Raw genomic sequence first — 25,849 nt, 5'->3', positions numbered from 1 at the left:
CATAAATAAATTGCTACTAACAGTACTAAGTGAATAAATTGTATTCAAGATGAAGCGTATCGTCTCTTCTCAAGTATCTCCTAATCAAATATGCAGAATTGGCAGTTAATTCTATGTGCACTCCCGTTTGTGTATGTTTATTGTCACCTGATTGTTTTAAAACAGGAAGCAGCAAAGGAACCAAAACTTGGAAACAAGGGGTTAAAAATTTGGGCAATTCCGATTAAGAGTAACAGAACCAACAATTCCGCAGGATCATCAAGTCATACTCAGAAGTGTCATCATGTACCCGAAAAAATAGAGAAATAACACACTGAACAAACCCAAATTTCATTAGACATACATCAGACTCATACGTTACGTTATGTCCTTTTCAATCAATACTGTATCGTACATCACAAACACTTGCATTGCAAACAGAAACAACATACACAAAGCTTGACAGGAGTAACATTGTCTAGGAAAATCACAACAGAGTGAGTAATTTTAAATTTTACACAAAACAAACACTTAGTTGCTTATTCACCGTAGTCTTACTAGTAATCACCCTTCAGTTTTCCTGTAGCCTTCGGTGCTCCACCATACAAACGCCGCTCCTATCTTCATCCCCGGTAGCAGCAGATCGGCTAGAGAGCCCTCGCTGACCTTCATCACTTTTATTAGTACCACCAAGCAATGAACCAACAGAGGCCTTAATCTTTTCCACCACAAAGTTCTCATTCCCCTCGTCAGTCCCCAAACGCTGCCTCACCTCTTGAGACTCTGTCACCTTCCCCATTGGCCTAGCATCAGCAGAGTGCCCTGCATGTTCCTTCACACCCGGCTTATGCTTCTGGAGTTTCTCACTTATGACCTCTGAAAGTGCTCTGTCCTCCTCTCCAGGCTTCAGCTTCTCCGCAAAATAGTCCTTCACTGACACTCCTTTGTCCTGCCCGGCTTGACCAACAGCCCCCGCGCTAGTATCCCTGTCAGTACTAGCACTACTCACTCCTGGAATCTTAGACATCACAGCAGTCCCCGCCCCAGCAACTTTCTCATACACCGGTGTTAGCTTCTCCGCAACTGTAGAGGTAATTGTCTTGCCATGTTGATCGGCTGCAGTTGTTCCAGTAGGCACATTAGTGTGAGTGACATCTCTAACTTCATGCACCTGATCGCTAGGCACATATCCAAGCTTGGAAGCAACAACAGTCTTCGCAGAGATGGCCTTGTCAGCTACGGCAGAGGTGGCAGATGAAATCCTCTCAGTGTAGGTTCCGCCGGTCTGGTTTGATGGTTTGAGATCAGCTGCAGTGTTGTGCTCGGGTTCTATGGTTCCTCGGACCTGCGGAGTCTCAGCGGGTTTCGATTGGTTAGTAGATGGATCAAGTACTTGGTTCTGATGTTGACGATGTGATGAACCAGACTTCCCAGCACCAGTGACGTAGCCTCTTGAGTAGTCATCATGAACAGTCTCAGTCCCACCGTACCCCAACCTGGAAGCAACTGCATTCTTTGCCGAAATTGCCTTGTCAGCAATGGCTGAAGTGGCGGATGAGATTGTTTCAGTGTAGCTAGTGCCCTGGTTCTCAGGTGAAAATTGTTCATGGCTTCTGGTGGACTGGCTCTGATTGCCACCATCGTTCAAGTATTGGCGATCATCTCCATGTAGGTTCATCTTATCAAAAGAATGAAGCATTGGTGTGACTCCAATTTCCCGACCACCTGCCACGAGTCAAGTAAAAAATATGATATATATATGAAAACGCTATACATCAGCAATTTGATTTTATGACACAAAATTAAGATAATACATTACCAGATTTGGTGGGATCAGTGACCTTGGTCTCATAATTCGAAGGAGAGTAAGCTTCAGGATTGACCTTAGGTGCATGAGGATCTTCCTCAAATCCTCGAGGTCGGTGCAGATTCACTCTGGACTGATCTGAATCCCCTCCTTTCTCAGAAACAAATGTCTGCCTCGGGACAACGTCCATGGTACTCTTGTAAGTTCCACTGATTCTATGTGGCACAGGAGTCTCTTCCCCTAGAACATCAGTCTTTCCCAGATTGTCCCCAGTCTGCCCTAAATTCCCTACTTGCCTGGAGCCAGAAGTCTTGCCTGAGTCAACATCCATAGTAATAGAGTTGTAATTTCCATGATGCGGAAGAGAAGAAACCGGAGTGTTGCGTGGCGTATGAGTTCCTCCCCCAGTTGCATCAAACATTCCCTTTGGTTCTTCATGCTTAAGCACAGGCCCTGTTGTTGGACCAACCAGTTTGGTCCTTGCTCCTCCCAACAGATCTTCATGCCCAATGGTAGTTCGATATTGTCGACCAGGCACAAAATCACTCACCGGACCACTATATCCCACACTAGTCCTCTCTCCTGGCATTGCAGAATCATGTTCATGGTGCGTCGCTCCGAAATGAATGCCTCCCTGCACCGGAGCATCAGTTCTTCTAGTCGTTCCAGAGTTGTGCACTACACCATGAAGATCAAATTAAAGAATTATAAAGCAATCAATACATGTATTAACCTTGGTATCGTATGTCCATATTTATTTTGTAAAACATCTTTATAAGATTGTTAGAGCTAGTCTCACTAACAAATTTATAATGTTGGGTCAAACAGTAAATTATATTGCAACAGAATCGATGGAGGGATTTGAAACAACTTGAGCGACTTACTTGCACCATGTTCTGTAGTTCCATGTAGCCCAGGCACATTAGACCTCATTGGATCACTAACATTGGCATTAGTTCTATCCCTTGGAACTTTAGGATCATATTCATCACGCCCTGCTCTAGTGTCTCCAAAGTTCCTCATAGGCACCTTCAAGATGTCTCCTTGCACAGGAGCATCAGTCCTCCTAGCTGCCGAGTCATATACTACAAAGTTAACCAAAATTCAATATGTCCAATCACACCCTCAAAACAGAGTCGACAAATCCATAGCTCAATTCAAAAAACTCACTCGGTACACCATGAACTTCTGGATCGTCATCTTCATCATCTTCCTCATCCGGATCATGATCATCAGGAGTTTGTTGGCCTTCTTGATCATGGTCGTGATGATGCCCCTTGATAGTCTCCTTCAACTTCTTCGCTTTCGCCTTCACTTTGTTCAAAACCGACTTCTTCTCATGGTGTTCCTCTTCTTCACCTTCTGCAATACAGTCACACACATTAACACCGATTGAACTATAACAAAGCAACAAACACAGCAAGAGAGAATTGCTAATTAGTAGGAGATGAGTTTGATCCTTACCAACATGAGAACGTACTACATGACTATCCATGATTAAAATCTTTCAGATAATCTCGAACTATTTGGAAGAGTATTATCTTTTTTGAAGAACAATGTGTGAGAAACAGAGGTGGGGAAGTTGAAGATATAAAGGAATGGCCGGAGCAAATGGTTGTGCCACCTCTGCATGATTCAGGCTCCGGAAGAACGACACGAGTAAGAAACAAAACCGACCACGTCTCATATTCCGCCACGTAGTGGTACCTGCTATGCACGTGGCTTCAAGGCCGAGGGGAATTGGTTTCTCACTTTCTCCTGCAATGGATAACCACAGAGTGACAGTGTTGCCGTTACTGATTAAGCGACATCGTATTCGAGAAGGGGCTGAGACGGAGGCTGTGGATAGGGACGGACAATAGTAGACGTGGCGGTGTATATGCAGATATGAAATAATTGCAGTAACATTACTTTCTGTTAAGCTATGAGATGTTTGGTATGAGGTATATGGACACAGTGCCACATATAAAACTGAATTATCATACACATATGCAGCTTGGTTATCCATAAATCTTGTGATCATGTAGTTGATCCTTAGAATCGAGTAGCACCATATAACATGTTTATGATACCTTTTTTGTTTTTTTATGTAATGATTCTTTCTCAACCGATGGCCTATTCCAACAAGTTTTACGAGTTAACCAATGTCGTAGCCTCTCTCTATTTGGTAAACTTCATGATGTGATTCACTTATCACATATTCGGAAAAAAAAATGTCATATGATCTTCGAACCTCTCACTAAATGGTTGAAAAGCAATCGGTAAAGAGATGTGTAGTACAACACATGCAAGATGAAATGCAAATCATCTAAATTGTAAAACCCGTGAATCTCAGTTCTAGAATTCGTAAGAACAAAAAAAAAAACACAGTATTTTCAGTATCATATAATGTTTTAGCTAAGAACATAGAAACACCTCAAACAACAACTAATTAATTCACTAATTAGTAATATGTAACCATAGAGTAAGAGCATATTCAATAAACTTTTTATTATAATTATTAAATTATTTTAAAGAATATTTTAGCATTTTATGAAAGAAAAAATTACACCATCAGTACCTCAACTATTATGGTAAGATCAATATAGTACACCAACTCTAAATTGTACCAATATAGTACCACAACTCCTTATTTACTATGAACGAGCGGTCTGATGTTATTTTCCAGCTCCGTTTGTTTGGTCATCTGCGGGCAAAACTGAACTTTCATTTGAAGCTTATAGCCTTTCAATCTAAATGAAATGCATCTGAGGGCTGATAGTAATTTTTTTCAACATTCCTCAGTCCGCACTTGATTACCATCTCCCTCCCTCTCTCCTTCACGATTGAGTCCCAATTTTTTTGTTTTTCTGGGGGAATTCAACCCAAATCTCAGACCCTAAATTGCAATGAATCCACCAGATTACCAACACCTCCATCCTCCATCCAAACATCTGATCCACCTCGAAATTCAAATTGGGCATCTAATTCACCCAAACCAATCTTCTGAAACCCAATACCTCAAGTACATATTCTCCTTTAATCCCACCTTGTTTCAGAGATCTTGTATCAGCTGTATGGTTTATTCACCATAAAAAAAACCCCATAAAATTCCAAGAACTTGAACCCAAAAGATTTTGACTCCTTTTCTCTCGGGTGGTGGCTGCAGCTCAGAGGATTTGGGTACTCCCCATATTTTTTGGGTTTTTGATTTCTGTAATCCCTTCCGACTCTTATTTCTCACACTGGGTAATACCTCAAGTGATCGACCGAGCTCATTTAAGTTCTAAGAACGTCGCCATGAAGTATGAATTCGACGGTGGTGTGCGATGGTGGCAAAAACCCATAAAAAGGAAATTCAATGTTAGGCTCCGATTTGAGAAATTGATTATAGAATATCAGAATCGGATTGGAATCAAGAACTAGAGACTCGGATTACCAAGAGATGACCAAGGAGCTCGCCGGAGTTCGAATCCATGGTCGGAATTCATGGAAGTTCAATACTGCTACAGTTCGGAACTGTAAATTGGGCCGAGATGATAATCGATGGACATGGATAGGGAGTGGAAGAAGAGGCGAGTACGGTGGGAAGGTTGCATGGCGTTGGGTCACCAAGACAACGAAGTTGTGAGGCGGAAAAGCAAGATGGTGTCCTGCGTCGGTGAGAGAAAGAGACTAGAGTCTGTTGTCAAACCCAGAGAAATGAGATGAGAAAGAATATGGTTATTTAGGTAAATATTCCTCCTTTTTTTGTAGTCACGTCCTCCGCACGCCGACCAAATAAACGGTTTCCATTAATGATGTCAGAACACTCGGGCTACGTTTGTTACCTAGGTTTGGATTGGATTGGACTACCTTACACACAAAAATAAACCGAAACCTACGTTTGGTGAAAACACGGGATTTCATTTAATGAGCTTACGCAGTCCCCGCGTCTCCCATATTTCGGCTTACGGAGCGGCCCCAAAATTGGGGGGACTCCATAAGCTTTCGTTGCAGAAGAAAAACGTAGGGTTCCAGAAGACTTCGTCTCACTCTCACGCCTCTCTCACTCAGCTCTGGTGCTCTCTCACTCATCGACTCTCTCACACACCCCTATTCCAGGTTCTACCTCTCTCTCTCTCTCTCTCTCTCTCTCTCTCTCTCTCTCTCTCTCTCTCTCTCTCCTCCTCCTCCTCCTCTCTCTCTCTCTCCCTCTCGTCTTCACCCTTGCTCTATCTTGAATTTTTTTCTCGATCTGGTATGGGTTAAAATATATTGATTTACTTGACTATTGTTTATGGATTGTGTTTATTTGATTGATTGATGAATGATTCTTGGTCTGGGTAGCTTGATTTGATATAAATTCATGAGTTTCATAGCTAGGTCGTCTTCTTGATCTGGGTTGCTTGATCTGATTTCAATTAAGAAACTTAATAGCTTTGGAAGTAAAATTGAATGCAAAAGCTTCTGATGAAACAAAACCCCCTGCTGCTTCTTCTTCTTCAGTTTGGTTTTGGAGGTAAGGAAGCCGAGGATGTTCTATTCGCACACAATATTGGCTCGGAAGGGCCCTTTGAGTACCGTCTGGTGCGCCGCCCATCTCCAGCACCGCCTCAAAAAATCCCATTACGCCTCCACCGATATCCCCTCCACCGTCGGTCAGTGGGCCCCTCTCAATTTCCCTTCTTTCGCCTTCAAGCTTTCTTCTTTATGTTCATCACGTCTACCCGTTCTTGTTTACATCCTCAAGTTCGCTTCTTTCAAATCTTTTCATAATATTATTCTATGCTCAGTTTTTTCAAGCGTTTCAAAAGCAATTAGCTGACATCAAACGTAGGATTAGACTATTCCGACTGTTCTGTTCTTTAGTCCGAAGCAGTACCAAACCTGGGTTAGGGATTACTGCAGTACAGTCCGAAGCTTGCATAGTCCGGGACTGTTATAAGAAATAGTCCTGACTTAGACAGTCCTGGGTAACAAACGTGCCCTCGTTGATAGTAAATAAGGAGTTGAATACTATATTGGTACAACTCAGAGTTTAGATACTACATTGATATTGCCACAAGAGTTGGGATACTGATGGTGAAATTTTTTCTTTACGAAAATTAGTAAGTTTACTAGACTCTTTGTTATAATTTTACTTTAACGTTGAGCTATCTCACTCGATAAATTTATTGAGTGAGATAGCTCAAAATTAAAATATTCCATATAGGAGATTAAATATAATTTATAAATAAATTTAAAATATGTTTTTAAAGAAAATTAAAAAAGATATACTTCTAAATAGACTAGTCAAAATATTTTTTAATTTGTTTTTGTTAAAATTTAACTAAAACATGCATAGTAGCATGGTTAAAGATGCTTTAAGATATATATATTTTTTTTGGTCTGAAAAGATGCTTTAAGATGTGGAATTATCTCGACTTCAGAGGGAATTTTTCTCACAAATGGTTTTATAAAGAAAGTTCGCAGCGAAATTTCCTCAAAAAATGATTTTGGTGTTGTGGACGACTGGACGGCGTTTTGTTGTGTACAGTACACAAACCGGCGCAAATTAGCAGCACCCGCGTATTTAACGGCCAAAATTTAAAGCGCCAAATTCAATTCCCCCAAAATCAAACCCCCCCCCCAAAAAAAAAATCCACCTCCCTCTTCTCTCTCTTTCTCTCTCTCTCAGAAATGCGAACTCGGTTCCTCAACCTCGACTACTTCACTCCCACTCCCATCCAAACCCTAGAAACCCTAACCTTCCTCCACCTCCCCATCCCCAACCTCCACCACTCCAACCTCTCCGCCTCCGATGTTCTCCGCGCCGCCGTACGCTTCGATCCCCTCCTCCACCTCTCGCTCCCGATCGAACAGCTTCCGATCGCCGACGCGCTCTCCAACTTCTTCGCCGCCGTTCTCCCTCAGCACCTCGCCGTCGACGTCTCGGATTTCGACGCTGCCGCGAAATCGGAGGTAATTTTCTGTGTCAGAGTAGAAATTTGACCTTATCGGATTAGAAATCGCTTGATTGTTCATAGCTCATTGAATTGTGGAGTTGAATTTTGGATGAGAATTACAAGGACTGTTAATTTCTGCGTCTGTTCTAAATGATTTGATAATTTACTATAAGCTATAGGTGTTTTCGATTCGAGATGTTGACTAGTTTAGATATTATAGGTTCATCTATCCACGGTTTTAGTCTGTGCTTACTTTGATGCTGAATTTAACCGAAGTTTATCAACTACGAAATTGAGATCATATGCTGAGTGGTTGTGTTCTTACCTTCTTAAGTACTCGAAAATCACTCGTTATCGAGTTGTGGAATTGTATTGTGTTGGGTAATTTGGATCTTATTTTGGATTTTGGTGAACTGTGGCAGAAAGCCGATGTTCTTGGAAAGCAGAAGGGACCGGAGAATCAGATAACGGCTGGTTTAGCTCCGGAGATTGGATTTCACAAGGTATGGTAATGACACTCAGATATAGACAGCCTTACGTGATTGATGTTTTGGTCCGAAGAGTCTTACTTGTATAAATGTTGAAGGAGGATGGTGGCAGAAGAGAAGTGGATAATGATGCACTCCAATGTGAAGTACTCAAGTTTGAAACACTAGAGCTGGATGAATTCCTGGTAAAATGATGTCTACTAATGAAGTTGGTAAATATATAAGTTGGCTCTGGTTCTATGTGCTATGCTTACGTATATTGTGGCTCTCTATGTGCAGGAAAATTCTTACATTTATGAGAAAGATGAGATGCCGATTCTTTTGGAAGTTCCGGAGGTTGAAATTCTCTATTCAGATTTTGTTTTTCATTTAGTCATTTGGCCTCTTAACAGTTAACTTCAGCACAGGGGTTAAAGTAGTTGATATATATAACACTGCAACTTCTAACTCTGTCTAAATTGTCTACCTTAAATGCGTGATTATTACAATGGTAATGTTAATTTGTTAGCAGATCAAATAGCTTGTTTTGATAAGTTTTTTTTTCACTTATATCATTCTCAGAATATCCTTTTGATAAGGAAATGGTGGGTTTTAAGAATATATATTGGTATAGAAGCTCTAGATTGCATTACTTTTGTTTTTGAATACTTTGTATCATGCTAAGTAGTTCCTGATATCCAATTCGTCCCAGGGTGTGTTTTTGAATTTTAGTTGTTTTATTATTTATTCTATTCTCTTTGCAGGAAACTCTAAATCTGACAATGCAGTATCCTTGGGATGTTCAAGAATCAGTGCATACAGTTGAAGACCTTAAGTCAGAATATCCAACTGATCAAAAGCCTTATTCATTCGAAGAAGATAGTTCTCGTCTGGACCAAATGAACTCTTATCAGATGCCTTTCCCTCTGTTAGAAGCAAATGAGATATCTCTGCAAAATTTGACAGCTCTGTCTTTAGAGGATGAACTTTTTTCCGTTTATGAAAACATTGAGCCACAACATTTGGATCAAAGCGATAACTTAAATGGCAAGGAGCTTTTGGGTTCGAAGGAATATGGGATATTAGAGCTTCTTTCAGATAATTGTCTGTTAAAGCAGTGTGTTGGATCTGATCTCGGGTCCCTTGACATTCCCCCTGAGATGGACTTGTTAAGCATGCTGGAGATGTCCCAGTCTCAGGGAAACACTGAATATCAAGGGACAAGCATCAGTTCCTGTTTCCAGTCTGTAAGCCCGGTTGTTTTCCAGGAGTTTCAGATTCTTGATTTGGACCCATCCCTAATTCTTGAAGTCCTCTTTAACGCACAAACAGCAAATGAACCTGAATCATGTGACTGGATGTTTAATGGAGAGTTGAACTTCAACAATTTGATTGTTAGTCCTGAGCTAGCCCTGGTTGATGATACATTCAAATCATTGCCTGTACCTGTTTTATATGATCAGGAAAGGATATGTTTATACGTTGTTATTGAGGAAAAGCTAAGTGATGTAAAGCCACAGCCGCTATCGGCATCAGATAGGATTTACTTGGATTGGCATCTTCTTGAAAAAGATAGCACCTGCCAAGTTGATTCCTGTCAGAAAAAGATGTTGGAGGATATGAATCCGCTCACCGTTCCTTTCTATTGGGATTCCTTTGATGATGAAAAGTTCTATGACTTGGTTTTCTCTGGTGATTCTGAAGAGAACACAGAAGATAAGGAATTACAGCTGTTTCTTTCTGATGCCATTCCTTTGCCTAGTAGTCATTTTGAAGATGCTTCCACCAGATTGTCAGGCGGCAATTTCCCACTGAGAAAAACTGGAGAGCATATAGATAAAAGAAGTGCTGTAGATGGATTAGACCCAGATGAAAGCAAAACTGTTCATGATTTGCTTTCTGTTGGCATTGATATTGATAATGGTCTTCTTGGAGATGCTTCCACAAAATTGTCTAGCGGCAATCTTGCTCAGCCGAAAAAGAGACAGCATATAGAGAAAAAGGGTGCTGAGAGGACTTCATTGCTTTTTAAGTCTATTTTACAGTTCAATGATATTGACTTTTTCTTGAACCCACGCGTGGCTGCTACAGATGAAAATTGTGATTATGCAGTTATGACTGCTGATAAAGCTGCTCCATGTGCCAAGGTTTGTCCAGTAATGATATTAATAAACCTGTCTATGTGTAGTCTCATTAGTAATAATTGTTTCCGATATTGTCACTTATGAGTTGTTTCCGATATCGTCACTTATTTGATTCACAACATACCACTCCATATATATGTATGCTAACACCAGCTGTATCCCAGGGAGAACGATCTAATTCTGTTTGTGCTCAAGTTGACAATAGGAATGAGCAGAAGTCAAAGGAACTCTGTAACAGTTTTCCTTCTCAAGAAGAGTATAATATGAGATCTAAAGAAGATTCAGATGAAGTTGAAGCCAGCAGTATCCCACATCCTATTCCTTCTATGCCATTTGCAACAGAATCTGACCATATTCAGCAGAGCAGCATGTCTTTTCCTGAGACGATCATTGTTGTGAACACTCAAAACCTGGACAAGGAAATGCTAATCTCCAGAAGAAGTACTTACCAAAAAATTCTTGCAATAGAGAAAAAAGGTGCCCAAGTTGTAGAACGTGATTCAGAGCTACCAATTGACATCATACTCAGTTCTGCAGTATGTTTAGTGTGGTATGACTGCAGAAACATTGGAAAGAAAGCAACTGCTCTTGATGAAGCTTCTTCATGCTTAGCTTTGTGCATTGAGAACATAGCCATGAATGTTTTGACAATGCTGAGTATAACTTTCAATAGCTGCATTCTGGTAACTGTCATAACTATGGCTATAGTCTTTATTTTTTTGTTATTTATATTTCTTTATATCCCAATTGATATTTGGAGAGCATGCAACAGGCAGAAATTAGACTGTGTTGAACTGCGTTTATAGTGTATGCTTTCTCTTTCTACAGATCTTTGAAGGAGATACCAGCTTCCTGTCCACTGTAATGGAGTCCTCAGATGGACTTTATGCTGCAGCAGCAAGTCTGGGAATTGATTTGCAGGTTTTCAACTCGTATTCATCTGAGTTGACTGATGAGATAATCTTGAGCTGCATTGAACGAGCCACAAAGTCGATTAGGGGTGTATTTCCTCAAATGCCTGAATCAGAATCTCTTGCAGAATCATTCCTCACCAAGTTTCCTTCACTTAATGCTTTGTCAGCGCATGCAATACTGTCGTCTGGAGTGTCTCTCACTGAGTTTCTTAGATGGTCTAATGAAAAGAGGATCCATGCAATCCAAAGGTATCATGTTCCTGATGAAAGTCTCAGACTATTTAGTGCTGTATGCAGATATGGTGAACGTGGAGATTCTAAATCAATAATGACAGACTGCTCCTCTTCAGTGTCTTCAGGGCCAGACTCGGGAAGAAATAACTTGAATTTTTCTGAAAGAAAAAGAAGAAAGTACAATGATAGTCCTGAAAAGTATGATATACAAATGAATGAGTCTTTGCATCTGGAGCCATTAAACATATTCACTGATGCCATTCTGGAACCTCCTGCAGCTTTCAAGCCACACGATTCATGTATGTCGAAAAGCCCTCAAATACTTGATGAGTTTAGAAAGCCTTTATTCTCTCACAATGATTTGTTCGATCAAGAACAGGTTCTGGATATGGCTATGAAGAATCCTTTTGGGGTTCCTCAGCAATATGATTCTCATATCAAAGAGCATCAGCCATCAAGTGGGACAAAAAGGTCTGTTTCTTTTCTGAAGGATAAGATATTAGGTCAGAGACAGGGACTAAATAGGGCAATGAATAACTTTGAATTCAGAGATCTGAAGAACTCTAGAAACCTGCTTGAGGATGTAAAAGGAGAAGTTATTGATCTGACAGAGAGTCCTATATTTGATTTGGACTTTTCTTCTATCGACAACTCCACAGAATTCCCATTTTCCATGTCTGAGCATGAAACGGATACAACAAGAAAGTATAAAGCTGCAAGGAAGTTGTCTTTTGGTTCAGGCAGTCACCGAACTTTCCCAACAGCTGCAGAAATCGAATCAAGTACAACTGTTTGGAGTCCTATAAAAGAACATAGAGAAAATTCGGAAGTTGGTGCCAATAATTACACAGATATGGAGATAAAAAATGATGTTTTACCTCCAAGGCAACACAACAATTTCTTAGAGAAGGGTTTCAGGCAAAGGTCCAGTGGAATACAAGGGATGCATCTCCATGAGAATGATATATCACCTTATGGAGGAACACAGCTCTCAAATGCTCTCCATTCAGACACTCCACAACAAAATAGTCCCTGGACAATAGAGTTTCTAAACAAAATCAAGGAGAAAAGTCGATTGCGCCAGCAGTCCTTTCCAAGGGACTTATCAAGCCCAATATCGGGGTATTCAGGCAATGTGCCTAAAGTTACTAAGAGAAGAAGTCCATCTATTCTTGAATTTTTTAAGTACGAAGGTGGTAGCACTCCGAGAAAGTTACCAGAACGCAAAAGACAGAAGCGACCAGTACAATCATCACGCTCATCGAAGATTGAAAAGAGTTCAGCATATCCTCTTACTGCACTGACACCAGTTGATAAAAGAGCAAGACAGGTTGTCTGGTCTGACTATCCTTCTGGCATCTTTGTAGTTTCCTTTTTGCATGTTACAATTTACATGCATATACTATATCTCTAGCATAGATAGTTCCATACCGAGTATCAATTGTCTTTTCTGATTTCTCTACTTGATCAATTGCAGACTTTATCTTTTGCGACGAATAAGAGTGGAAGCCAAACGAAGCTTGTGTGGAGTGATGAAGCACACGGTCCAAGCAGAAAGTTTCAGAGTCTGTGAATATAATTGTAAGCTTGACATAAACTTCTTAAGTTACAGTACACGTGCTAGATTGGAATTGTGTAATATCTGAGACATAAAAGCCACACTTTTCCTTACAACTATTGTTTTGGATGCTTAATTTGATCATCACATGTGTGTCGGTGCAAAAAATTCGAACAAGTTATCATAATTAAATGAGTAGAGCTAGCTTGATACAAAGTAATGTACTAATTTGCTAGATTTTATTTCCGGTGATTCTGTATTACATTTGATTGGAGAGCCATGAGGAAGAATTGTCTAATTCGTATACATGTTTCTTGACAATCGTCTCTGTATAGTCCCACCTGTATTTTTGCTCCAGTGCTCAGCACCTCAACGTAACCTGCTTCACTATGCATTCTGTACAAACCTAAGTGAAACAGCTCAGTGTGCTAGTTCCTTTTATTGCTTCTGAGGTTACGCACAGTCATGACAAGTTGTTGTCTTTCACCTTCAACCTCTGCAAATCTGAGACTTACCTCTGAATATCTCTCTTCCATCTCCTTCAGTTCTTTTTCCATGGATGCGTTTCTTTCTTTCAGTAGTGTCAACTCCGTCAGCAAGTCCTTATGATTATGCTCCCTCTCCGATGAATCTTCAGACTTCCTGTGAAACAGAATGAAACCTATAAAAGACCTTCCTAAAAAACCTCCTTTGACTTTGAAATTATGTGCTTAATTTGATCAAAATTTGATATAGTTAAATAAATAAATAAGCATTGGTGGGGAATAAAAATAATTAGTTGAGACAAACAGAGATCAGTCCAAGTGTTCAAAATTGAATCCTTGTACCTTTGGTTATTACTAGATATAGCAGCTTGTCCATTGTATTTTTTAAGCTTCTTCTCTGCAGTGCTGATTCTTCCTTCCTTCTTTAACCCAGCCTGTAATTGAAGTATTTGCTTACTCAGGTTTTCCTTTTCCAATGCTTCCTTACGCAATGTGTTCTCTGACTCATTGTACTGGGTCCGCAACTTGTCTACTTCTGACTTGAGATGAGTGATTGTTGTCTCCTTCTCATCTTTCAAGGATCTCATGTTAGTAAGCTCTTCATGCATTTTCAATGATTCCTGCTTTGATGAAGCAAATCTTCTCTCCAAATTATGCTTTTCAACATTCAAATTCTGGATGAGCAAATGATTTTCAGCAATTAGTTTCTTCATTTGATCCAAATCTCCTCTTAATTTTTCTTCCTCTTGTTTTGTAACGTTAGAGTTCTCTTCTGTGAGCCTTTCTATCTCAGCTTTGAGCATTTGTATTTTCATTGTGAGAGCTTCATGCTTTTCTTCCTTATGCAGTTCGGCACATTCAAGCTGCTTCTTCTTGTTTTCTAGTTCTGAGGAGATCTCCTCTACATGCTTTGCTTTCACATCAATCTGGACCTTGATAAGTTCTAACCGTTCATTGGATTTCTGAAGCATCTCATCCAGAACCCTGTTCTGCACGCGAAGGTCATTAGCCTCTGCCCGTGCTTTGGTGGTCTGCTTCTCATTCTCATCAACCTTAGATGTCGTTTCCACAGAAAGCTTTCTTAATTCATCTTGTAGACGCTCAGCCGTAGCAGCACTGTTCTCCCTTGTCTTTCTCAATGCTTCTTCTGCTTCGGTGGCTCTGTGTTCTTGCTCATTTTTGGCATACGCCAGATCCTCCAGTTTATCTTCAAATCCCTTGGCCTGCTTCTCCAGTTCCATCTCCAAACACTTGACCTCATTTTCCAGTTCCTGAATTGAGATCAAACATTCTGCGAATTCATGAGCTTGCTTCTCAATTGTTTCTTCTGATCTCTTCACTTGAGATTCAAGTTCTTTTATGGTTGCAATATAACCTGCACGCTCATTTTCCATCTCTGTTCGTAGCTTTCCCTGGTTTCGATCCAACTTCAGAGAAAGGTCATAGTTTTTCTTCTTCAAAAGGTCATAGTCCAAGGTGAGACGTTTAATATGCGCATCTTGTTCTTCCCTCTCCTTCTCGTGTGTGTCCATTTCAGTCAAAAGTTCTCGGAGCTTCTGCTTCAATGACTCTACCTCCTGGGCATGTGTCTGCTTCTTAGTTTCCAGTGAATTATGGGTGTCATCCTCATCTGTGTCATGTATGGAAAATTTCCCCATTAGTTTGGAATTCTTTTCAGTTTCTAACTTGCTTGAAAGATCAGAAATTTCCTTATTTTTCTTCTCCAACAAATCCTCAAGATCCTTCACCACAAGGACTAACTCAGAATTTGAGTCTTGCGTTGTGTGCAATTGCGAGTGAAGATTGTCTCTTACTTTCTTCTCACGACTAAGCTCTTGCTTCATTGCTTCTAACTGCACTCTTGTATCTTTGTCCGCGGGCTGCAATTTTCGGGAGGCATGTACCTCCTCAACACGTCCCCGCGATGAGTTTAGTTGTTGACATTCTAATTTGAGCGCGTCTCTCTCCTCTTTAAGGCTAATTATCTGTCTTGAAAGATTTTGTCCCTGGCTGCTCTCTTTTGCCACTTGCTTTCGGAGAGACTGTACTTCCAGTTCTGATATGTCTGCCTGCCTCAACAGCATTGCATTTTCCTTTCTTAGGTTCTCAATGGGATCACCTGAAACATCTTTCATTCTTTTCGTTGGAGGCTTGTCTTCAACTCTAGTTGGTGAGTCAAATGAGCTTTCATCTGACGACCAATCCAAGGTTAATTTTGTTGCTGCAGTGGTACCACTCTTTCCGTTTCGAGGCATGGAGTCTTTTTCGTGGGGTGATACCGAACTGGCGCCATTGCTTCTTCTATCAAAAGCTCCATTCTGTTCCAACAATATGACATAGAACAGACTCTAGTTAGTTTCCCAACCCCTTAACTTTGTCAAACTAGTTGGTTATCGCTAGCTACCATTTGAGCTCAGATATTTCATGTCAAGTGATATAAGTAAATGCTAGAATACATACTTCAGTATAACTTAGGTGGTTGCTTCCATCTGTATCCCAATTGCTGTTCTGGATGTCCACACTGCTATGGCGTGAAAGACTAGGATCCTCAATGTCTTCAGTTTCTCTGTAATTACAACGAATTTCATTACTGACTAGTAAAAGAGTGGAAAGATAGGGAAAACTTAGAAAATCATAATACAAAATTAGACTATTAGAGGAAAGAAGAAAAATTCAAGTGAAAGAGATAGAACAATCACCTATAATCACCATCTTCCTGCACCCTGAGAATCGTCACCTGCCTCAAGAATTTAACTATGCATCAGATTCTTATTGTCAATGACATTTAAAATTTCTTTATGTTGTGAATAGACTGAAATACTGTTTTATTCATTGTATGTGTCAATGTGTGGATCTAGAAGTGAGAGTGATAGAAAGACTAACATGTAAAACTACACCAGAATTCGCAAATTTAAGTGGCAGAGTGACAGTTAAGGGTTCAGCTTCTGCCACAAAATCTGCAAAATCAATTGAAGCTTCTCCTAGATAACCAGATTTCGAAGTTCCCTGAAATGATTCCCATAAGAATTACAACATCCAACAAGAACAATTCTCATCAGTACAAAAACTCTGAAACTGAATTCTCTTTCTTACAGTGGAAACAATGAAGTGGTAAATCTTCTCTTTCAGTTTCCCTGATTTCGATTCCTCCACGAGCTTCACTGATTCATAAACTGGATTTTCCCATGTACAGGTCCCATCCTCAACCTTAGTCTTCGGCAATTTCACCGTCGGCTTCCCCACGTCGTCTGGCACCAGAGAGATCATCAACGCAGCCTTCTTCAACTTTGGCACCTGAGAGAAAGCAATTCCAGGTATGAATGAACAATACTATACCACATTTCAGCTCAATATCAAAAACCCATTTCCACTTCTCGAGTACTAAACTGATACATACCTCTGTTGCCTGAAACTGCAATTGGAATATGGCCTTTATCTTCTTCTTCTTGCTCCATGTCCTGAACATCTTTCAGACTTTCACAGTCCTAGAGTTTCAGATCTCAAAGAAATAGTCTATAACAAGTACCCAACACACTCCTCTTTCCTCAAAGTCTGCTTCTTTTCTGGGTTAGTCTAAAACGGTCAGAAGCAAGTAAGGTATTGTCTTCCCCACCATTTCTGAAACACAGAGAATATTCCGAAAGCAAGTACAGGGCTCTGTGGTAGCTGTTAAACCTCCACATCTAGCTGTAAGCTCTAGATACTGCATAAACTAGTCTACCAGAATAAGAACCAGATCGAAATATAAGAAAACAAAATGTGCTGTTACAGGAGAACCCACAATTAGAAGCTTCGCTGTAATGGAATCTATATAGTTAATTCAAACAGAGGAAAGAGATCTCTGAAACGCATTACCGCTATCTTTTTGCTTTCAAAAAGGGTCTGATGACAATCTCAATTGACGTAAATGTCCCTCCTCCTTTTTTAGGGGTACCAAATCCAGTCTTTTATGACCTGCTTAGTGAGGAACCTCCTTAATCTGGAAATCTCAGTGGAGTGAAAACTTAATTTGACCAAATCCGAAGGTGTTATAGGCTAATAGAAAATGTGGGTTTTACACTCCAGAGGTTGATAGGTCACCTTGGAAACTTTGATGGCCCAAAAACTCATAATCACTACGGCTTCTGTTGAGCACTGAGGAATAGACATTGCCCTTTTCTGCCTAAAAGGTTCTATTATTAGTTTATTACCCGAGTGCCCTGTCGGTTTTTGCTTTATGAACAAAGAATTAGTGCTAGAATGATTGAGGAAACAGTATGGTATAACAATGGAACTAATGGAAGAGACATGTCATTTCTGGGTTTTGAGTGTACAAGATGGACTTTGGGTGTCATTCGTCACGTGCCTGGTCTGGGATAAGGGCTGGACATCACGTGGTTTTCGTATAATCTTCTATATGTGTTTGGTCAAATGTCTATCTTCTTATATCTGATATTGATCACAAATTAAATTCCAGCAGTTTCTTGGTTCTTACAATGTTTGAGCCAAAGTGATGCTTGGATGATTCTTGTTGGTTCATTCATTTGCTAAGTTTACAATGTTAGAGTTGGGGTTGAAAGTTTGTTAATTTGTATAATGAGTGGGTTAATTTCTCTGATCTCATGAACAAAGATTCTTACCAGAGAATTGCACGAGAGGCAGTTACTCTAATTTGTTAAACTGTTGTTCCTAATAGCTGTTAAAAGTTCATACGAGTGGTAGCACATATGGATCAAGCACGAATGCTACTTGGTAGTTAGGTGGCTCGGCTTCACTGTGCTTATAAATGGTCCAAAACGTCTTCCGAACGTTATTTCTATTTAGTGAACCACGTATATCAACTGACTCATGAAATAGAATTCCTTTTTCTGGCCCAGAACAATTACTCCATTTTGTGCCAAGCACCAACTACCAAGGCCAAGGGAAGACAAAATAGTAGGGCTGTGACCGATACGGTTCAGTTCGGGATTTGGCTGATACCGATATCGATAATTTATTCGGTTTTAGTTGGGGATCGTAAATTTGAAACTTAATACCGAACCAAACCCGTACCTATCGATTCGGGATGAGTTCGGTTCGGTAAAATTGTACACTTTTGCATGTATTTCTATCTATTTATAACTATTAGCTAATGTAAATTAATATTCTAAGTCTGTAAAAGTACAATGTAGACCTAAAAAAATATTAAAAATGCATATATTTAATATATTTTATACATTCCGTACGAATTATACATATACCGAACCGTACCGTTTATAAAATTTCAGTATTAGGTTCGGTACGGGATGAAGATATTTTACCGATTCATCCCGACCTGTCAGTATTCGGTACGGGACGGTCGGTTTCGGTATCATTTTTTCGGTACCGACTTCCACCCCTACAAAATAGAGCAAAACATAAAAATGATAGTTGAACTATGACTCTTCTAGTTCAAAAGCACACGTATTTCCTTTGTCAATCTTAAGAAGCACTTATAACATTTGCTGAAAGCAATGCCAGAAGTGAAAGGCCAAGATAGCTTCAACAAGTGCTATGCTTTGAGGGTTTGAGTATAGGCCAGAGTTGCTTCATACTTGTATTGACTAATGATAATGTGGGTAACCATCTTAGAGTAAGTCTGTAACTCACATTATTTTGGACAGTGCAACGAACATAATGTTTTTTAAGGCAGACATCAGAGGAATGAAATGTGCAAATTTTGTGCCTCTCTTTGAATTCTCTAATAAGAAACGTTGCGATTTATAGAACTAATAGAAACGTTGCGATTTATAGAACTAATAGAAATTTGTAGTTGATGAAATTTTGCAATTCTAAGAGATTTATAGAACCATACTCGGGTATGGTTCCAACTGGTAACGAGTTGGTCTTGGTTTCGTTCAATCTAGCCATCTAGGTTGAAGATTGATTTTCACCACGATAATCCAAATTTTCTTGATTTCAAATCCCATTACTGCAAATAAGTAAATCCTAAATTAATGCTTCATGTAGACAGAACCAAGTTCATAAGAACGAAATTTAGTTTGCGGGGGCTTCTAAGCCAATCACATTCACTCATAACCTTCTTGAGTTGATGTGAGCAACCCTGAAAAGACTCCATTCTCGATCATGTCCCCCGGCTGTGGATTGTCCATCCGTGACCTCTTCTCCTTCTCTTTTTCTTGGCCTTCCTCTTTTCTTCTTTTAGAGCTCGTATTCTCTCCCTCTCTATTGCTCGTTCTACATCTAAAACAATGGGGTTGTCTGGAGGATCTACATTGTAATCAAGTAGGACGTCAGTGCTAAAAGAAGCTTTAAAACCACATTCCGACCACAGAGAACATTCCTAATGAGAATAGAGTCATATAGCAACAACAACGTCATTGTTCGCAGACTCTTTCTATAAAAGTGTAATGGTGCCTAAAATGCAGCTCCTCTTCTTGTTAAACCATACCAAAACACTAGCTAGATTCCCTATACTTGGCCTAGGTGTGACAGCAGATCGAGTTTATGTGAATCTATGACCGCATAATACACTATCTAAACAGCCAGTACTAGAGCATGGCATAAGAAAAGAATACAAGGAACTCGACTTCAGAACATATTAACAAGTAATAATATATTTGAGCGTTTAATCACAGGTTCAGTAGACGCACAGAAAATAGATCGACAATATGTATTCCAAAGCAAAAAGGCAGAGAGTGATGAAGTAACTAACCATCGATCCAAAGTAAAGTCTCCTCATATTTAGTACCAAAACCAGGCGTACAGTGACTGTCCTCAATGTTGTACCGGTCAAGCTTCCCTTCTTTGTAGTCAATTCTCACAAAGTTGATTGCATTGTTGTAAGTGTTTATAAGAATTGCGCAACATTTCATAACCAAGAATCTTGTCCAATAATCAAATAGCCGCTTCTCCCCAAATAGCTGCTGCTCAGGATCCGATAATTTCAAGTTAACCAGCTTAGACCACGAGTCTTCCACTTCATATTCTCTCATTAACCAAAAATCCATAGAATCACAAACAGCCCTCCGATAACACAGCACACATAGGCTTCCTCCAGCAGAGACCCCAAGACGGCGAAAATGCCCATTGGACACATCTTGGTCGAAATCAGGCAGCTGCCTTTGTTAGCATGTGTGTGAGCTGTGTAAAGCAATAAACATGGTGGTAGAACAGCTAGATTCATCATTAGAGATAGTGCTAACAACAATGTCATTGTCTAATTCAGTTCCTATAAATAGCTAGAATTGTATCAATATCAAACAATTAATACAAGAATTGTTCATACCTGTTTTAACTTGGTATCAGAGCAAAGATCCGAAAGGACTTTGTCTCGTTTTTTTTCCGCTGCAATTAGTCGGTCCCGGCCGCATCTCCTATCTCAGGCCACCACTTCACTGCAAGACCAACCCGATATCCCGCTGTCCTCCGACGCCGCCTCTGCCTCCGACGACGCGCTGCTGCTCCGATCTGTGTCGTGTCCTGGTGCTCCTTCACGGCTCCGACTCCCTTACGCCACCTCCTTCCTCCGACGACACTCTGGTGCTCCCTCACGGCTCCTTCACGACTCCGCCGCTCCACCACCGAATCACCTCCACGACTCCATTGCTCCCTCACGGCTCTGACGCGCCGGTGTGTGTTAACCTGCATAGCCTCCACCACCGAATCATCTCCACCAGCAACTCGGAAGAGCTAACAAGGGAGGGAGAGGTGCGGCTAGGGGGAGTCTATTTGGGAGAAGAAGCAGAGGAGTGGAGGGGGAGGTGCGGCTTGGAAATCCATTGATGGAGAGATAGAGGGAGCGGCGATTGGGGTGGGATAGGGTTTTTTGGGGAAATTGAAGGGAAATTGGGGACGGGCAAGGGAAGAGGGAGGAAAATTGTCCGACCCGACCCGACCCGGCTTCCGACCCGGCCCACTGTACCACCAAATTTGATCAGTACACCCGAACAAAAAAAATGGTTCGTTTGTATGTCGGGAATCTTGATTCTCGTTTTTCAGAATGGGAGCTTGAGATTTTGTTCCGTAAGTTTGGAAGTATTAGAAGAGTATGGGTTGCAAAGAAACCACCGGGATATGCTTTCATTGATTTTGTTCATATTAGTGATGCGGAGATTGCTATTCGAAAATTAAATGGTCAGAATGGTTGGAGAGTTGAGTTCTCACATGATTCTAGACATCTTGTGGGACAATTCTGCACTAATGGTAATATCTCTACCACTACAAAACCTCGAGCATGTGGAAAGATGGCTTTAAACGTTTCTAACTTTATTAGTTCTGATACTTGGATTATTGATTCTGGTGCATCTGTCATATGACTTATGATAAATCTTACTTTAATACTAAGTTGTCTTCTCCACCAGTGTCTTATGTTACCAATGCCAATGGTGAGGTTTTTCCCGTGTTAGGGAGAGGGTCAATTCGTATCACTCCTATTTTAGAACTTCATAATGTTCTATATGTACCTGACTTATCACATCACTTGTTATTTGTTCCCCAGTTGACCACTGAGTCTCGGTGTTCTGTAACATTTTTTCCCATGTATGTGATTTTCCAAGATCTTCTCACCAGGGAGATAATCGGTCGAGGGGATTTGAGGGGCAGATTGTTTCACTTGGATCAGACATATGCAGGAGCTAAACCAGGAGCTCAACTATGCACTGCCTTGACTGCAAGTTCTAATCAGCTAAGTGAAATTTGGTTGTGACATCGCCGATTGGGGCATTCATCTTTCCATGTTATGAAAAAAGGCATGCCTTCCCTATTTATTGGTGTCCTTTTTGCATTGTGAAACATGTGTACTTGCTAAGAGTCATCGTTCTACATATTCTCCAAGTATTTCTAAGAGTCATATCCCTTTTGAATTAATTCATTCGGATGTTTGGGGACCTTCAAAAGAGCCTACAACCATGGGTATGAGGTACTACGTGTCGTTTATTGATGATTGCACTAGAGTGTCTTGGATTGTTCTTCTTCAGACCAAAGATGAGGTCTTTCCTGCTTTCCAAGCTTTTCATACTCATGTCCAAACCCAGTATAATAGCACCATTAGAGTTCTTCGTTCGGATAATGGGGGGGGGGAGTATGTCAACCGTGTCTTCCAACAATTTTGTAAAAATCATGGGATTGTTCATCAAACCACATGTCCACGAACACCATAACAAAATGGGGTATCTGAAAGGAAAAATCGTCATATTCTTGAAATGGCTCGTTCCATTCTTTTTAGTGCTCATGTGCCTAAATATCTTTCTGGTGATGCTGTAGAGGCTTCATCTTACCTTATCAATCGTCTCTCATCCAGTGTCCTTCAAGGAAAAATCCCTGTTCAGGTTCTTGCATCTCATGTTCTCATTCCTTCTTTTCACAATATACATGCCCGTGTTTTTGGTTGCGTGGCTTTTGTTCATGTTCCTAAAAGTCAGCAAAAGTCTAAGTTGGATCCTCGGGCGATCAAGTGCGTGCTTGTTGGTTATGGAAGCAGTCAGAAGGGATACAAGTGTTATCATCCACCCACCAAAAAGTACTATGTGACTATGGATGTCACTTTCTTTGAGGATATGAGCTATTTTACCTCTTCTGATACAGCTCTTCAGGGGGAGAATTCATTCTTTGAAGAGTTGTATCATAGTGAGAAGGAGGAATCAGGTAAAAACATTGTTGGAGATACTTTGACTCCAGTAGCAGAAGCTCATTCTGAGGTTGATACTAGGACCCCAGTAGTAGAAGCTGGTCACTCATCTGAGGTATGTCCATCCACTGGTACTAGTTGTGAGTCTGATAGTAGGCAATATGAGTTACCAAACAGGTCTACTAGAGGTCAACCCCCAAAAAGATATGAACCAAGTTTACATACCAAATCCAAATATCCAGTAGCCAACTATATGTCCACTAAGAGATTATCAAAGTCATATGAATCTTTTGTGAATCAAATATCTGTTGTATCAGTACCTAACAAAGTGCATGATGCATTGGGAGATCCAAAGTGGAGGAAAGCAATGGAGGAAGAGATGGAGGCATTACAGAAGAATGATACATGGGAACTTGTGCCCCCACCACATGGCAAGAAAGCTGTAGGGTGTTGTTGGGTGTTCACTGTGAAGCATAATGCGGATGGATCAATCAATCGGTATAAAACACGCCTTGTTGCGAAGGGATTTACTCAAACCTATGGTATTGATTATGATGAGACTTTTGCCCCTGTCGCAAAGATGAACACTGTTCGAGATCTCCTTTCGTGTGCTGCCAGTTTGAACTGGCCACTCTCACAGTTTGACGTCAAGAATGCATTTCTTCATGGCGAGTTAGCTGAAGAGGTGTATATGAGTCTTCCTCCAGGGTATGTAACTACCTCTTCTGGTGATTTTGTGTGCAAATTGACAAAGTTTTTATATGGCCTCAAACAGTCACTCGTGCTTGGTTTGGGAAGTTCTTACAGTTCATGCGGAAGATTGGTTACAAACAAAGTAATTCAGATCATACCATGTTTCTCAAGCATCAGCAAGGGAATGTAGTAGCCCTAATTATATATGTTGATGATATGATAGTTACTGGTAATGATACTATTGAGATGGATAGATTACAGAATCAACTAGCCATAGAGTTTGAGATGAAAGACCTAGGTACACTCAAGTACTTTTAGGGCATTGAGGTAGTCAGGGGGAGTGATGGTATCTATCTTTGTCAGAGGAAGTACATTCTTGATCTACTAATAGAGACAGGTATGTTGGATTGCACTCCAATTGATACTCCTATTGAGCAGAACCATCAGTTAGCAGAGTATCCAGATCAAATCCATACTGACAAACCTCGTTATCAGAGGTTAGTTGGACGCCTGATTTATCTATCACATACCAGACCAGATGTTGCGTATGCAGTAAGTGTAGTAAGTCAGTTCATGCATAATCCCAGTGAGGACCACATGGATGCTGTTGTAAAGATCTTAAGGTACTTGAAGTCAGCCCCGGGGAGAGGAGTAATGTTTTCTAATCACAACAATATCCTTGAGGTATGTGGTTTTACAGATGCAGACTGGGCTGGAAATATTACAGATCGCAGGTCCACATCAGGGTATTTTACCTTTGTTGGAGGTAATCTTGTTACGTGGAGAGTAAAAAACAAAATGTGGTAACTCGATCTAGTGCTGAAGCAGAATACAGAGGTATGGCTCAAGGAGTGTGCGAGTTGTTATGGCTTAGGAATTTACTACAAGATTTGGGTGTTAAACCTAATTGTGCTATACAGCTGTACTGTGACAACAAAGCAGCTATTGATATTTCACAAAATCATGTGCAGCATGATCGTACAAAACATGTAGAGGTTGATCGTCACTTTATAAAAGAGAAGTTAGACGCTAAGATCATTTGCTTTTCATTTGTTCCTACAGAAGAGCAACTTGCAGATATACTCACCAAATGAGTGTCCAAGAAGGTTTTTTATGACTCACTTTGCAAGTTGAGCATGGTTAATGTGTATGCGCTAACTTGAGGGGGAGTGTTAGCATGTGTGTGAGCTGTAGCATGTGTGTGAGCTGTGTAAAGCAACAAACATGGTGGTAGAACAACTAGATTCATCATTAGAGATAGTGCTAACAACAATGTCATTGTCTAATTCAGTTCTTATAAATAGCTAGAATTGTATCAAGATCATATATCAATATCAAACAATTAATACAAGAATTGTTCATACCTGTTTTAACTGACTTGTGAACTCCTCTTCGGCCAAATCAAAGACAACCATTTTATGAGCCAGCTGGTGTAGCCAATGCAGTGCCTTATTCGAGAGAGTCCCCTCACCTTCAATCAATCGTCGCCAGGTTTTTCCATTCTTTTTCCAAACCCTAGCTCTCAAGGAGAATATCAGAACCCAACGTGCCGCAATTACATACGTCTCATTGTCTATTACAGTGTGGTTTACAGCAACTTTATAGTCGTCCGTGGCGGACAAGTATCCAACGCCACGACAGTCCCCGGCAAAAGCATGGTAGTCCCCGTAGTCGAAACTCTCGGACGGAACTTCTTAAACAAGCCAGTTGATGGGTTGGCGGGTTGCACAAGAATAATTCGTCCCCCCAAACACCACGTACGAACATCAAGCCATTGCAAGAGCCCAGCGACCGGGGAACTTTATCACTAGCTGCCTGGTGGCAGGAATCGGAAATTCGGCTTTCCTATGTCGTCAAACGAGGGAATATCCAAGTCTAGGGATCCCAGTTCACGTATGAGTAGTCTGTGTCCCGAGGCCAACTTAAATTGGGTTTTGGCGAAATTCGGGTCTTTCAAAATGAGGTTTTGATACTTCTTAGAGACACAAGTCAATCGGATGAGGGACTTGACCGGTAACCTAGAGAAAATTTTCTCTATAATATCTTCCGGTAGGTCTATTCCCGCCATTGCAGAAT

The 25,849-nt window shown here is 40.6% G+C and overlaps 4 protein-coding genes across 6 annotated transcripts; 1 reads left to right on the top strand and 3 right to left on the bottom strand.

The window, feature by feature from the left end:
- Positions 1-312: 312 nt before the first annotated feature.
- LOC126802050 (low-temperature-induced 65 kDa protein-like) lies at positions 313-3,347 on the bottom strand. Of its 3 annotated transcripts, none has more exons than XM_050529579.1 (5): positions 3,251-3,347; positions 2,957-3,148; positions 2,671-2,871; positions 1,799-2,464; positions 313-1,704 (listed from the first exon to the last, which is right to left on the bottom strand). In XM_050529579.1, the coding sequence occupies exons 1-5, from the start codon at positions 3,279-3,281 to the stop codon at positions 551-553; spliced, it is 2,244 nt and encodes a 747-aa protein (XP_050385536.1). In that variant the 5' UTR covers positions 3,282-3,347; the 3' UTR covers positions 313-550. The 3 variants fall into 3 exon arrangements, with proteins under 3 accessions (XP_050385536.1, XP_050385538.1, XP_050385537.1); XM_050529581.1 differs by having other exon boundaries at positions 2,671-2,856; XM_050529580.1 differs by having other exon boundaries at positions 2,957-3,145; positions 3,251-3,310.
- A 4,079-nt stretch (positions 3,348-7,426) lies between these two features.
- On the top strand, positions 7,427-13,154 carry LOC126802191 (protein SHORTAGE IN CHIASMATA 1). The gene is made up of 8 exons (XM_050529773.1): positions 7,427-7,708; positions 8,115-8,195; positions 8,279-8,365; positions 8,460-8,516; positions 8,924-10,306; positions 10,468-10,986; positions 11,132-12,781; positions 12,929-13,154. Exons 1-8 carry the CDS (start codon positions 7,427-7,429, stop codon positions 13,022-13,024), a joined length of 4,155 nt encoding a protein of 1,384 aa, XP_050385730.1. The 3' UTR covers positions 13,025-13,154.
- A 25-nt stretch (positions 13,155-13,179) lies between these two features.
- Positions 13,180-17,421, bottom strand: LOC126802192 (uncharacterized). The gene is made up of 7 exons (XM_050529774.1): positions 16,892-17,421; positions 16,588-16,788; positions 16,378-16,500; positions 16,194-16,231; positions 15,955-16,060; positions 13,837-15,812; positions 13,180-13,651 (listed from the first exon to the last, which is right to left on the bottom strand). Exons 1-7 carry the CDS (start codon positions 16,958-16,960, stop codon positions 13,438-13,440), a joined length of 2,727 nt encoding a protein of 908 aa, XP_050385731.1. The 5' UTR covers positions 16,961-17,421; the 3' UTR covers positions 13,180-13,437.
- Positions 17,422-20,162: 2,741 nt separating this feature from the next.
- On the bottom strand, positions 20,163-25,841 carry LOC126803838 (F-box protein CPR1-like). The gene is made up of 3 exons (XM_050531565.1): positions 25,589-25,841; positions 25,138-25,466; positions 20,163-20,570 (listed from the first exon to the last, which is right to left on the bottom strand). Exons 1-3 carry the CDS (start codon positions 25,839-25,841, stop codon positions 20,163-20,165), a joined length of 990 nt encoding a protein of 329 aa, XP_050387522.1.
- Positions 25,842-25,849: the final 8 nt, after the last annotated feature.

The sequence above is a fragment of the Argentina anserina genome, chromosome 7, assembly GCF_933775445.1.
Source record: "Argentina anserina chromosome 7, drPotAnse1.1, whole genome shotgun sequence".
NCBI lineage: Eukaryota > Viridiplantae > Streptophyta > Magnoliopsida > Rosales > Rosaceae > Argentina > Argentina anserina.
This window is presented reverse-complemented; position numbering and strand designations above follow the sequence as displayed.

Coding starts and splice junctions, on each gene's coding strand:
- LOC126802050 (XM_050529579.1), bottom strand. CDS start 3,281: ATGGATAGTCATGTAGTACGTTCTCATGTTG. Junction 2,872..2,956: donor AGAAGTTCATGGTGTACCGA/GTGAGTTTTTTG, acceptor TTAACTTTGTAG/TATATGACTCGGCAGCTAGG. Junction 2,465..2,670: donor AACTACAGAACATGGTGCAA/GTAAGTCGCTCA, acceptor TTCATGGTGTAG/TGCACAACTCTGGAACGACT.
- LOC126803838 (XM_050531565.1), bottom strand. CDS start 25,841: ATGGCGGGAATAGACCTACCGGAAGATATTATAGAGAAAATTTTCTCT. Junction 25,467..25,588: donor TTTCCGATTCCTGCCACCAG/GCAGCTAGTGAT, acceptor GGCTTGTTTAAG/AAGTTCCGTCCGAGAGTTTC. Junction 20,571..25,137: donor TCACAAGTCAGTTAAAACAG/GTATGAACAATT, acceptor TAACAAAGGCAG/CTGCCTGATTTCGACCAAGA.
- LOC126802191 (XM_050529773.1), top strand. CDS start 7,427: ATGCGAACTCGGTTCCTCAACCTCGACTACTTCACTCCCACTCCCATC. Junction 8,517..8,923: donor TTCTTTTGGAAGTTCCGGAG/GTTGAAATTCTC, acceptor TTCTCTTTGCAG/GAAACTCTAAATCTGACAAT. Junction 10,307..10,467: donor AAGCTGCTCCATGTGCCAAG/GTTTGTCCAGTA, acceptor GCTGTATCCCAG/GGAGAACGATCTAATTCTGT.
- LOC126802192 (XM_050529774.1), bottom strand. CDS start 16,960: ATGTTCAGGACATGGAGCAAGAAGAAGAAGATAAAGGCCATATTCCAA. Junction 16,501..16,587: donor ACCACTTCATTGTTTCCACT/GTAAGAAAGAGA, acceptor GAATCATTTCAG/GGAACTTCGAAATCTGGTTA. Junction 16,232..16,377: donor ATTCTGGTGTAGTTTTACAT/GTTAGTCTTTCT, acceptor TTCTTGAGGCAG/GTGACGATTCTCAGGGTGCA.